Genomic DNA, 14,022 nt, shown 5'->3' with positions numbered 1-14,022 from the left:
CTCTTTTGTGGTTTTTAAAAAAAAAATGTCCACCTCTGTCCAATTCCTCTCTCTCTCTCTCATTTATCTTCCTTACCCCCCCCCCCCCCCCCCCCCCCCCCCCCCCCCTGAAAATCCCCAGAGATAATGGCTTAATTTGCACTTCAGCCATTGGTTGAACCGGCTAGTTTAGCTCAATGAAATTCAAAGCTGGAGTTGTCTGCTCTGTTTGCTGCTAGCTGTGGGAAGTTGAGATTGGTAACTCACTAAAATATTACATGACTAGCCTTCAACATTTCAATTTTCTTGCGATCATCACCAGCCATAAATAATGTGGTAACCCAGTTAATCTGCTTCTTAACTGCAGGTTTCAGTGCACAGAGGAGTTTTGTGTGGAAACCCTGCGAGTCGTTGAATAGAATGGGCGTATCCACTTTTGGCCTTTTTTTCTTTGTTGCACCAAGTGACTTGCTTGGTAATACTTAGTGCCACTTACCAGCCCAAGTTGATAACTGCTGAATCCCCCACTATCAATATCCTGAGTGTTACCATTGACCCAAACCTTTCCAAGCCATATACATACTATTGCTACAGGAGCAGGTCATGGGCTCAGAATTCTGTGGTGACTCATCAAAGCTTGCCTACCAGCTACAAGTCAGGAGTATCCAATTGTCTGGATGAGCATGACTCCACTGAAGAAACTCTCTCACCGAGGACAAAGCAGGCTGCTACATTGGCACGCTATCCACCACCTTCAACATTCACTCCCTCTACCACAGGCAGTGTTAACAGCATGTATCATATACAAGATATCCTGCAGCAACACTTCCAAGACTCCCTTGACACCATCTTCCAAACCTGCAACCTCTACCACCTCGAAGGGCAAGATCAACAGATGCATGGGAACACCACCAACTGCAAACCACTACTTAACCTGGACCAGAGCCACAATCTTCTAAAGTTTTAATGAAAAATAATTTGCATTACAGAAATGTAGAATTAGTTTTCCAGGGCCAGAGGTTGTTCAGTGGTTATGACTTTGCACTGTTTTTAAAACTAGGTATACCTCATTAACAAGGTGAAACTTTTTCAGCATTCAAGTTTTCATCACCTTGGTGATTTCTAAAGATTGTGGTAGCCAGTCAGTGAAGGAAGAAACCAGAGACAGACTTTTCTTGGTATAGATTAATTCAGAGTGCAACATTAAATGTATATACCTCCTAGCTTGAGCCCCCAGTCCCTCTTTAAAAAGTTTAAAGTTGTAACTTTTCTTAAGACTGTCTTCGACCACTGAAGCCATATAGGGTCCATCCCTGGCATTGCAATGAATACACCACATCCATTGCCGCCACCGTTTTGCATTTGTTGCGTGCGGTTTACGACGTTATCCAGGAACACACCACATACAGCATCTAGATTTTCTCCATATTAACTGTGCATGTACAGACAGATGCTGCTGTCGGTTTCACAGGATAATTCTGGTGAAAGCTAACAGTTTCCCCAATCACAACCCTAAAATCCAAATCCGGGCTATTGAAGGTGAAAATGTTCAATACAAAATGGACAAACCATACGTGATAACCTGTATAAACAAGACCATCATCAGAATAGCCATCTTGAAAACTACAAGGCAATTGTGAGTTTAAGAATGATCCTATCAAGCAAAAACTGCAAACCTTCTCCTAAGCAAAATTGAACTGATCAACTTGATTCAGGCAATGATCAGATTCTCACAGCTTGAGTGTTCAAGCATTCATTGTTAATGTACTTTTTTTTTGTAAAGAGATTGCTCCATGTTAAAATATTGAGATATGCAGCCTCCTAACTTCCTTGAAAATGCTAACATTGGCACACACTTGGGATCAATTTTTCTCCTTCCAAAACAGCTCTCTCTGGTTTGCAAGTCAGCTGTTTAATCCTTTTCAACACTAAACCTTCTGTCAGAAAACAGTATTTTACTGACCTGCAGTATATATGTCTGTGGTAGCTTATTATGAATGCTGGGAAATGTACAGCCTACTATCAGCTTACTTTTCCTTTTTCCTAGCCAAGTGCGGAGGTTTTCATTTTGTCAACAAATAAGTAAAACTGAGACCAAAGGCTAATTTAGGAAGCAAATCGTGTTTCCTAGATGCTTAGTATAAATCATTTTAATTTTTGCATTACTGTTGATCAGTTAGCAGTTGAAATTCAATCCGTTTGAGCAATATGCTGTAACTAATCCTGAAATCGGAAATCCAGAACCACAAGGTGTCCAGACTTTTTTGAGCAGGCCCATAGAGCTCCAGCTCGCCACTGTCGCTGTAAAAGAAAAAGTAAATTGCGTCATAGTGAACATGTGATGGCCTAGTAATGATCTTGCTTTACTGAAGAAAATAGTAGGAGCCTTTGTCTGTTTCACTTGCAGGAGAGTGACAATATGGATGATGGAGGAAGAAAAGTCTGCTATGTAGAAATTAAAAAAAGTATTTTTGCATTGTTGATACACTGCCAATTTTTCTGGGAAAGGAAATTGTCAATTAAAAAAAATATATCGAATATTTAGTAAATAATTGTACCTTCCTCAACCTGGGGCTGTTGGTAATGCTAACCCCATTCCTATTTGATTTAGAACAAAAACGTCCACGCCTTCTGGAAACTCTTAATTTTCAAAGCATTGCCGTCTCTGGTACATAAGATTTATTTTAGTTAGTTGTTTAATGATCAGGGGTCTTTTAACAGCTATTTTATGTCATGTTAGCGAAAACAATATTCGAGAGACTCTGAAAACTGATTGGGAGCAAACTCTGGGCATGAGGAGTGTGAAGCCCAATTATGCGTTACTTATGCGTTACTTACTTTGGGCAGCATGGTTGGTAGCATAAATGCTTCACAGCTCCAGGGTCCCAGGTTCGATTCCCGGCTGGGTCACTGTCTGTGCAGAGTTTGCACGTCCTCCCCGTGTGTGCGTGGGTTTCCTCCGGGTGCTCCGGTTTCCTCCCACAGTCCAAAGATGTGCGGGTTAGGTGGATTGGCCATGCTAAATTGCCCGTAGTGTCCTAATAAAAGTAAGGTTAGGGTGGATACGTGGGTTTGAGTAGGGTGATCATGGCTCGGCACAACATCGAGGGCCGAAGGGCCTGTTCTGTGCTGTACTGTTCTATGTTATGCAAACAGAATTCAGTTATGGATAAGTCTTGTGTTGGTTTGCTTTATCAAAAACAAAATTTAGTCTCAATGAAAGTATCAAAAAATCAGGCCCAAGTGAACATGCCAGTTCATGCCTCCCCTCTAACTGCCTCATTTACTCTTTTTAAAAATAAACTAGCATTTATGGCTCACTGGTTTAAAATGTTGCCTCTATTTTTGTTGTAGCTTACTGTCCTTCTCTTGTGCTGTCTCTCTTGTATTCTCTAGTTTTTGGAACTAATCCACAACTAACGAGCAGAATGAAGGACCCAGATTGGCAGCGGGGTTAAACTTTGTTCGTAGAATCCTTACCGTGTAGAAGGAGGCCTTCGGCCCATTTAATCAGCACCGACCCTCTGTAAGAGCAGTCTACCTAGGCCCACTCCTCCACCCTATCCCCATAATCCCATGTATTTTGCACATTTTTGGACTGTGGGAGGAAACTGGAGCACCCAGAGGCAACTCGCACAGATAGTGAGAATGTGCGAATTATCACCCACAATCTAACCCAGAGTCCTGGTGTTGAGGCAGCTGTGCTAGCCACTGTTCATGCTGCAGCCCTATCCAAAGAATTGAAAAGGGTAGCAAAATAGTCGTCTCCTCCACTGATGTTCCCTGGGCTGAATATTTCCAGGATTTTATTTATATTCCAACAGGTGAAAAGTGAAAGCCCAGACCTGATGGGAGAAAATTTAGCTCTAGGTAAAATTGCTCCTTTAGGTTTTGTAAATTAAGACATATAAAGCTTTCACAAAAAAAAAAGAATGGTCCATTCCCACATCACGTCAGAATGACAAATTCAGGGAGAGCTGGTAGAGGTTAGAATCTAGGCATTATGTCTTTTGTGCAAAATAAGTGCAGTGGAGAGCAATTCATGAAACTGTTAACTTGGTGCATAAACTTGCTCCTCCTGTTTCTTTAGAATCCCAAAGTGTTGCATCTCACAAAAGGAAAGGGCAATACACAATAGGGCAGCACGGTAGCATGGTGGTTATCATAAATGCTTCACAGCTCCAGGGTCCCAGGTTCGATTCCCGGCTGGGTCACTGTCTGTGTGGAGTCTGCACGTCCTCCCCGTGTGTGTGGGTGGGATTCTTCCGGGTGCTCCGGTTTCCTCCCACAGTCCAAAGATGTGCAGGTTAGGTGGATTGGCCATGCTAAATTGCCCGTAGTGTCTTAAATAAGTAAGGTTAAGGGGGGGTTGTTGGGTTACGGGTATAGGGTGGATACGTGGGTTTGAGTAGGGCAGGGGTGGGCAAACTACGGCCCGCGGGCCGCATGCGGCCCGCCAAAGGTATTTCTGCGGCCCACCAAGTCATTAAAAAAAAAAATACTTTTTTTTTTAAATTTTTTTTTTTTTTTAATTTTTTTTTAAGGTTAATGGGGGAGGCTGTTGGGTTACTTACTGGTATAGGGTGGATATGTTGACTTGAGTAGGGTGATCATTGCTCGGCACAACGTCGAGGGACGAAGGGCCTGTTCTGTGCTGTACTGTTCTATGTTCTATATGAGGCGCCCAGAATCATAACCGGGTGAAGTAATTATTTTACTTAATATACTATGCGGCCCTTTGTGAATTGTGAATTTCTGAATGTGGCCCTTGCACGGAAAAGTTTGCCCACCCCTGGAGTAGGGTGATCATTGCTCGGCACAACATCGAGGGCCGAAGGGCCTGTTCTGTGCTGTACTGTTCTAAGATTCTAAGAAATGAGCAAGTGTGCAATTAGTTATGTTAATTAATTGCCAAGATTCTTCTTGCAAGTCCTAATCTGACTTTGTGAATTTTGGATTCTTCTTGGCATTCATTCTCGAACCGTGACTAAGTATGTTGTATTAAAAGGCTTTATGAAAGCAAAGCTGCCAGAAATTTCCAATGGGTCTATTGTAATATTTGTATTTTATTGAGGAAAGGTCCATCATTTTATGTGTTCAGCCTGTGCAAGTTAGCCATGACATTCTTTTTCCAGCAGTAAAGCAACACTAGTAATTAACATGATGCAGTTTCCTATAGGAAACCTGATTAGGCCTGGATTGCTGTAGGAAATATCAAATTCCAAGGCACTGGATGATAAAGTAATTATTATTCTCGATACGCAGATCTATACTCAATTATGTGGTAATGTGTATCATGTATTTTGGTTCTTCCCAGATCCTTCAGAAATATGACCCGCAGAAAGAGGAAGAGTTGCGAGTCTGGATTGAAGAGGTTACAGGCAGACGTTTGGTTGACAGCTTCCAGCTCAGCCTTAAGGATGGTGTTATTCTTTGCATGTGAGTAACTGACCACTTTTGGTAAGCTTTGTTCCTACTGTGCCAATGTCAATGTTGCATTTTAGGTGCACTCTGGACCCTTTTTGTGGTGATATTTGGGGTTTCAGAGAAGCCGGAGCTCATGGAGAGGAGGAAGGCCGATGTTGTGGCCTTCGCCCCTCTGATTGCACAGCGGTGAATTTTACTGTAGTGGCGCTTGGCATCGCCACCGGGGGTATGGCATAATGTGTTGGTAATAAAATGTTGCATTTTAGAGACTAGTACTGTGATGCGCTTACCCTTGTGTTAGTCTCAAGTACTTGATGTTTCTAGTTCTGGCCTCATTTTGATGTGACAAGACGGCCGCAAAAAGGTGAGTCTTGTGGAAAAGCAAAACAGCAAAACATTGCTGACGTTTGAAATCCGAAGGTGGCACGTGGTTAACGCTGTCGCCTCACTGCGCCGAGGACCTGGGTTCGCTCCCGGTCCTGGGTCACTGTCTGTGAAGTGTGCACATTCTCCCCGTCTGTGTGGGTCTCACCTCCACAACCCAAAGATGTGCAGGTAGGTGGATTGGCCACGCTAAATTGTCCCTCAATTGGAAATTTAAAAAAAAAGTAATCTGGTGGTCTGATCAAAAATTATCAACCTTAAATGTTAACACTTTTTTCCTGTTTCCTCCTCTCTTTTCTCCCACACACACACACACACACACACACACACACACACACACACACACACACACACTGCTGAGTACGTGCAGCATATTTTTTTGCAGCCATCTTGAAAAATACGAATGAACTTGTACATGTGCAAACTCTGGGACTTCCCAATGAGCTTAAAAATCTAATGAAAGTACTTTTTGTAATCACTGTTGTAAGAAATAAAGCTTTTGTTTATACAATACTTTCCTCTATTTACATTTCAGTTTGTTATATTCAACCACCCTTATTTGCCATTCTGTTAATGGAAAGATACTGGCTTGCTGTGTTATTTTAGCGTATAAAATGAAGCACTTGTACAGTAACCAGTAAGTTGCATTCTGCAAGCACTTGGGTACAAAAAACATTAATTGCACTAAAGTAAGCCAATGTGGAGCACTTGGAACACCCGTGAGGATATAGTCTGCACTTGAACCCAACTTTGACAGGAAGCTGGGAATTGTGATGGGGAGGGCAAACGGTTTAAGATCTGAACAAGGGGATCCTGGCACAACAATGAGCACTTAGTTGAACCAGTTAACACAGGCAGTGATATTTTTGTGATGCGGGTCAGGGGGAGGTGAAATTTAGAATGTGCTGAGCTTTTCCACAGGAGTGGCTAGTGTGCCTGCATGTGGACAGAATCATTGTGGGTGGTGAAGGAAATGGGAAAATTTGTCCAGGGTGATTCAGTCATTAATTAAAATTGACAGATAGTGATCTTTAGTGAGATTGAGTGGCTAGTCGTGGTTGGATAAATTGATGATGTGTATGATAAAGTTGATTAAGAAGTCTTAGAACACCAGGTTAAAGTCCAACAGGTTTGTTACAAACACAAGCTTTCGGAGCACTACTCCTTCCTCAGGTGAGTGTTCCGAGGAGCAGTGCTCCGAAAGCTCATGTTTGAAACAAACCTGTTGGACTTTAACCTGGTGTTGTAAGACTTCTTGCTGTGCTCACCCAACGCCGGCATCTCCACATCATAAAGTTGATTGACAGCAAACGGGGAAGTCTGAGGAAAGAGAACCACGGGAATTTAGATGAGGGCTGAAGGTTGCTTCATAGTAAAAATATACTGATAGAAAGGCTGTGGGAAGAGATCTGTGTGAAAAGACCATATTGGGCGTTGGAGGGTATCAGACAAAGAGGATGACGTAAATGAGGTACTCTAATTGTTTGTTAGATAAATCGGTGTTTTTCCAAATTTTTTTCCCCCCGGGACCCACTTGCCAACTGGCTGATCCACGAGGCCGACCTTAGCAGCACACACCATGTTCGCTTATCTTTAATGCGAAAGGGAAGCGTGCTTGGTCCTCATGATGTCAACTTGAATCATGTTCAAAGGAGGAGGGCAATGCGCATATCAGGTGCAGACGTCAGCCTGTCCCTTTGTTCTGTCTTCAGCTTTACGAAAATGGAGTATCTACCCTCTCACATATAGGTCATCGTGAAGGGCAATAGCAACCAGCCGTGTGTTTTACTCCACATAGGCTACTCGTGGGAGATGCTACTCCAGAATGCTGACAGCCTCCTGTGCTTTTGGCGTATTTTTAATGTGCTGTCAGAAGTCCGATACAGCAACGCAGTTTTTTTCATTTTGGAGTCAGCTGTAAATTAATAACTGACAACTCTGGGGTCTCAATGTCACCCACCACTTCACGGTAGCACAGTGGTTAGCACTGTTGCTTCAAAGCACCAGGGTCCCAGGATCGATTCCCGCTTTCTTCACTCTCGGCGGAGTCTGCACAATCTCCCCATGTCTGCGTGGGTTTCCTCCAGGTGCTTTGGTCTGTTCCCACAAGTCCCGAAAGACGTGATGTTGGGTGAATTGGACGAAGGGTACTCTACTCGACTAAGGGTGCTCGAAGCGTGGTACATTGGCAAGACGCTGCGACAAGAAATGAACGGACATTGCACGACGATCACCAGGCAGGGATGTTCCTTTCTAGTCGGGGAACACTTCAGCAGTCAAGGGCATTCAGCCTCTGATCTTCGAGTAAGCGTTCTCCAAGGCGGCCTTCAGGACGCGTGACAACGCAGAATCGCCGAGCAGAAACTTATAGCCAAGTTCCGCACACATGAGTACAGCCTCAACCGGGACCTGGGATTCATGTCGCATTACATTCATCCTCCACCATCTGGCCTGGGCGTGTGAAATCCTACCAACTGTCCTGGCTTGTGACAATTCACACTTCTTTAACCTGGGGTTGCCCCTATCTCTGGATCTGTAAAGAATCAATTACCTGCAAATGCTCGCATTCTAAGCATTGTCTGGCATCTTTGAATTTGTCTATATATGTATGTTTCTGGAACACGCCTATTTATTCACCCGAGGAAGGAGCAATGCTCCGAAAGCTAGTGAGACTTCTTATTGTGCTCACCCCAGTCCAATGCCGGCATCTCCACATTATAACCCATATGGGCATTGCATCCTTATTTGCATTAGCACAATTGACAAAACCATCCTGTCCAATAGGTACACTGCCTACTTGAGTCTTTGGCTGTCTCTTACTTTTTAGAAAATAATCCATCTTCACAGTCCTCTTGCCAGCAGCTGGAAAATGGAAGCTACTGTGCTCCATGGTGTGGTGCCAAAAGCACATACATGGAGGGCACTTGACAGCAATTAGGCACGTGACCTCTCTTCTGCTGTTCCTGGTCAGAAGACTTCACGCAGCCTCAATTGTTTTTAATTAAAAGGCAATAGTGACCACCATTCTCAATGTAAAAGCCGGTAATCGCCCTTGGGCACTTGTCCCACGATCAGGATTGCTGCGGGAATGGCACGACTGATCACTGTGACCCTCCAGACACCCACCCACAGGATCACCACCCGCAAGTCACTGAAATTTGCATTCCATATAAATTTGATCTAAACAAAGGATAAGAAACTGCTTGGATTGTGCACGGGAGGCTCAAAATTGGGAACTTAAGTATTGTGCCTGTTTGGCAACCATGGAAATTGCTAGCTACATGTCAAAGAATAGCGATGCCTCGCTTTCAAATATAGCATAATTGTTAATGGGGAAATCAATCATCATGGGGAAAGTTGCATTCTTTGACTCTAGGGCCAGGCTATCTTCCATTTGGACAGTTAAGCTATGGTCCTGTCCATACATCTTTTGACCAAATTGGACAACTAGGATTAAACACAAGCAATGGAGAGAAAGAGTTGTATTATATGTAGCGACTTTCATCATCTCAGGATGTCCACAAAGCACTCGACAATCAAGTAAGTATCTGTTTCTAAGTGTAGTCTTCACTGTAATGTAGAAAACATGGCAGCTGTTTTGCACACAGCAAGGTCAGGATATCTTTTTTTGGTGGTGGTCGAGGTAGTATCATCAATATTGGTCAGGAACTCCTATGCTCTTTGAATAGCGCCATGGAATTGTTTACATTGACTCGAGGGTAGATAAGAGCTCCGTTTTAATGTTTTATCCAAAATTTAGTTGCTTCACAGTGCAACACCTTCAATACTGCAGTGGGTTGACAGCTGTTCTGCTTGAAACTCTGGATTGGGACTTTTGCTCAAGTCTATCTGACTCGAGATGACGCCTAACAAATTGCGTACAAGTCAAAGAGGGACAAAAGGATGGGTTAGGTGTAACTTTGTATGTGTACAGGCTGTGATATGCAGCAAGAAGTGGGGTCAGGATTGGAGAAGCAACTAAGAATGTAATTTTTGTAGGCCCCACTCAAAATAATTTGAATGGAAGCAAATGGTGTACAGCGATCATATCTAGTGAGAATGCACAAGCTAATTTTGCAGTGTGGGTTCTAATGTTGAGATTAATATGGGGAAAGGAGAAACCAATGATTGAAAATCATTTGTGCGTTGATATGGTGGTATCCGTTAATCAACTCTAATCCTTTTGCTAAATAAATTTCCAATTAACGGGCAATTTAGTGTGGCCAATCCACCTACCCTGCACATTTTTGGGTTGTGGGGGGGGGGGAGATCCATGCAGACGTGGGACGAAAGTGTGAACTCCACACAGTGACCCGGGGTCGGGATCGAACACGGATCCCTAGCGCTGTGAGACCGCAGTGCTAATCATTGCACCATCATGCCACCTTAATCACCTCTAATCCTAAATTTCACCCCTCTAAACTTGCCCAGATTTCATCAAACTACTTTCTGAAGTTGGATAACCGTTATTTTGTAGCGGCAGTGTTTAAACTGATCATTTGCTTTCTCTAAAGCTCCTGGTTAGCAGGATCGTTTACTGTCCCGCTAGAAAGTATTTTGGAATGCTGACTCCAGTGGTAAAATGTAGGTGGAGGTCACACATTAGGTGCCCCCGCTCGATTTTTATGCCCAGTCTCGGGTAGTTTTCAATGAGCTGGTATAGGAAGTCATAAAGAGTTGGATGAGTTGAAATCTCAGAATAAAGTTCTTGGAAAGAAGGTGGGTGAGCGTCCGCTGGTGAGTGTTGCTGTGAATCCGCAGGAAGAAAGGCTGGGTCGTCGGGTGGGGCTGCTCCCATCACAGTTGAAACTCTGACCGAGATGTTGGAGTTTGAAAGGCTGTATGTAACATTTGGAAGTGCTTTGGAGGGAGATGACTGGTTCGCTTAGAGTGGGTGGAGGAGACGATTGCCTCGATTAGAAGGTGGCATTGACAAAGGCTTTGGTTAAGCTGCGGGAGCGAAGTTGACGGGGGTGGAGGAAACACGACCGCAACACAGCGACCGGGAGCTGCGGAGGCTGGTGGAGGTCAACAAAGGGCTCAGAGCCAAGGTGGAGGACCTGGAGAACAAGTTGAGGAGGCAAAATTTGAGGATCGTGGGTCTGCCTGAGGGGATGGAGGGCCCAAGGCCGACCGAGTACTTACAAAGATGTTTGAGTTGAAGGGGGAGGGGAAAAAGCCCTCCCTGAGTTGGACATTGGTCTCTCAGGCCGAAGCCTAAAGCGATATGAGCCACCAAGGGTGGTCGTAGTCTGCTTCCACAGCTACCATGTGAAGAAGGTCTAGTGCAGAGACTAGATGTGAAGTGGGAAGGCTTGTTATATGCATATACCAAGATCTGACTGGAGCAGGCGGGCAGCATTTGGATAGGTGAAGGCGGCACTGTACAGGAGCGGAGTAAGATCGGAGTGGTCTACCAAGCAAAGCTGAGAGTGACTTTCCCTTCGATGGACTTTTACTTTGAGATGATGAAGGTGGCGGAGGAGTTTAAGGTTGAAGGACAGACTGGGACTGAGATGAGAGTTGGTATTTGGACTTTGCTGGTTGGGACCGGGAATGTTTTTCTGGAGTGTTTTTTCCTTGGATCAGGGTTTGTTTCAGTCTCTTCATGGAGGGGTGGTTTATTCAAATGTAGTGTTTTTCCTTGGGAGTGTGGTTCTTTGTTTCTTGGGTTGAGGGAGGTGAGATTTTAGATGCGAGGGGCTGGGCTGCTGAAGAGGGGGAGGGGGGCATTGGCAGCAGTCACCATGATCGTGATTGGGAATGTGGTGGGGGAGAAGGACCGTGGTCGTAGTAGCTTGATTGAACAGGTTTCGATGGACCTGGGAGCTGTGAACGGTGGTGGTAAGGGTGGGGGGGGGGGGAAGAGTTGTATTTGCTGTAAATTGTAAAATGTTGGAAATTTGGAATAAAAAATACTAAAGTAGTTTGGAATGTGCTGTGTGGGCAAAACAACACCATCAATTGAGAGAGTAGCAAACTGAAGCACATGAAAGCCCAAAATGGCTCAGCAGGTCTTTATTTAATTTAAATTTTTGGCAACCGTGTTGAATTATTTCATTTGCATGGTCAGAAGCTGTACTAAATCCTTCTTAATTGATTTTTCAGGCTCATCAACAAGCTACAACCTAATTCAATCAAGAAAATAAATGAATCCAAATTAAACTGGCACCAGGTAAGAAATGTACTTAGCCAGTCCAATCTGACACTCGTTTGGAATCTGAATCCACAGGTGTTTTCAGTGTCATGGTCTGTAAAGCCAAGCAATGTGCTTTCTGGGCTACCCAGTGCTGACCTTGGCACATGTTCTCACCCACTGTTCTCACATGATTGGATTGGGATATCTCTGGGATTTGGTTGAATAACTTGCTGATGCTTGTGCTGAACTGCCAGTTGGACAGGGTACTGGGAAGGTGCCCAGTGAGGCATGCACCAGTGTGAGTGCTGAGCTTTCTCAGCTGGTTCACTTTCAACTCCTTTCCCTGACATTTCTATTGGTAGATTGCCCAGCAACTTTCTGGCAAATGTGAACCGCTGGCTCGGGAAGCAGTACTGTTTAATTGGGCTAATTCAGTCTCCTATTTGGTCATGGACAGCAGTATATTGATCTAGAGCTGTCATTTTATAAAAACATGGTTGCAAATTTTTATGGTTGACTACCATTTATTTGTAGCCTTACTCGGGCAATATTTGAATTGGCGAAGTTCTGGGTAACAGTGCAATTTACTGCCCTGTAGAAAGGTATTTTGAAATCAAGTATGTGATCAAAGATAGTACAGAGTCCTTCTCGGTGCCGAAGGAGGTCATCCAGCCCTTATGCAATCTGGCCATGCCTGCTCTATCCTGCTGATTTCTCCTCCTCCTCTCTCCTCGTCCTCCATCCCTGCAAACATCTCAAGTGCCTATCCAAATTTCCTTTGAAATCATTGATGTTTCTGCTGCCACCATCCTAGTGGACAGTGTGGCTTCAGGTCATTACCACTCATTGCTTTTAAAACACAGTTTTTTTTTTCATTCCCTTATATCTCTTGCCCCAAGTCTTAAATCTGTGCCCCCTTAAGCCCTTGGCTTCTTCCTTGTCGAGCTTTATCTAAACTTGTCATCATGTACACCTCTTTCAGATCTCCCCTCAATTTCCTTGCTCCGCGAATCACGTCCACGTGTTCTGGGCGTGTCCAAGGTTGAAGGGGTTCTGGCAGGGGTTCACGGATGAAATGTCCGAGTTCCCAAGTCCAGAGATGCAATATTTGGGGTGTCGGGAGTCCAGGGGGTGAAAGAGGCTGATGTCCTGATCTTTGCCTCCCTGATAACCAGGAGATGAATTTTACTTGAGTGGTGGGTCTCCAATTTGCCGAAAGTGGGGTGAGGTGAGCGACCTAACGGAATTCCTGAGGCTGGAGAAGGCCAAGTTTGTCTTGGGGGTTGGTCGATGGTTATTAGCAGGTTATTACATGAAGATATGGGTTCAACGATGAGGATAAGGAAAATTAGGAGAAAAGTTAAAAGGAAAAATAACTTGGGAAAAGTTACTAATAAGAGGTGTTAAGATTCAAAACAGAGGTATCAAAGCAAAGATAAGGTTACTTGAATGCTCGTAGTATTCGGAATAAGGTCAATGAGTTGATGGCGCAATCATCGTGAATGACGATTTAATGGCCATTACTGAAACATATTTAAAGGATGGTCGCGACTGGGAGTTAAATATCCAAGGGTATTCTAAACTATTTGGAAGGACTGAGTGGATGGTAAGGGAGGTGGTGTAGCTCTGTTATTTAAGGATGACATCCGGGCAGAAGTGAGGGATGACATCAGTGCTATGGAGAATAAGGTTGAATCCATTTGGGTGGAAATCAGGAATAGTAAGGTGAAAAAAATAATTGGTTGGGGTGGGCTATAGGCCACCAAATAGTAACATTGCGGTGAGGCGTGCAATAAATGCATGTAGAAATGGTACAGCAGTTATCATGGGGGATTTTAATCTACATTTTAATCGATTTGGTTTAACCAGGTCGGTCAAGGCAGCCTTGAGGAGGAATTTATAGAATGTATCCGCGATAGTTTCCTAGAACAGTATGTAATGGAACCTATGAGGGAACAAGCGATCCTAGATCTGGTCCTGTGTAATGAGACAGGATTGATTAATGATCTCATAGTTAGGGATCCTCTCGGAAGAAGCTCACCGTATGGTAGAATTTTAAAATACAGATGGAGGCTGAGGAGGTAAAATCAAAC

General features: G+C 44.0%; 1 protein-coding gene across 1 annotated transcript in view; it reads left to right on the top strand.

Annotated features, from left to right (window-relative positions):
• Window positions 1-14,022, top strand: part of cnn3a (calponin 3, acidic a) — an 81,145-nt gene that overhangs the window by 52,721 nt on the left and 14,402 nt on the right. Inside the window, exons 2-3 of the mRNA XM_038793895.1 lie at window positions 5,297-5,418; window positions 11,899-11,965. Of these exons, the coding sequence (XP_038649823.1) occupies window positions 5,297-5,418; window positions 11,899-11,965 (189 nt within the window). The remainder of the gene's footprint in view (window positions 1-5,296; window positions 5,419-11,898; window positions 11,966-14,022) is intronic.

Source organism: Scyliorhinus canicula, chromosome 4 (assembly GCF_902713615.1).
Source record: "Scyliorhinus canicula chromosome 4, sScyCan1.1, whole genome shotgun sequence".
Lineage (NCBI taxonomy): Eukaryota > Metazoa > Chordata > Chondrichthyes > Carcharhiniformes > Scyliorhinidae > Scyliorhinus > Scyliorhinus canicula.
Note: the sequence above shows the minus strand (reverse complement) of the source record. Positions and strands in the feature narration are given on the sequence as shown.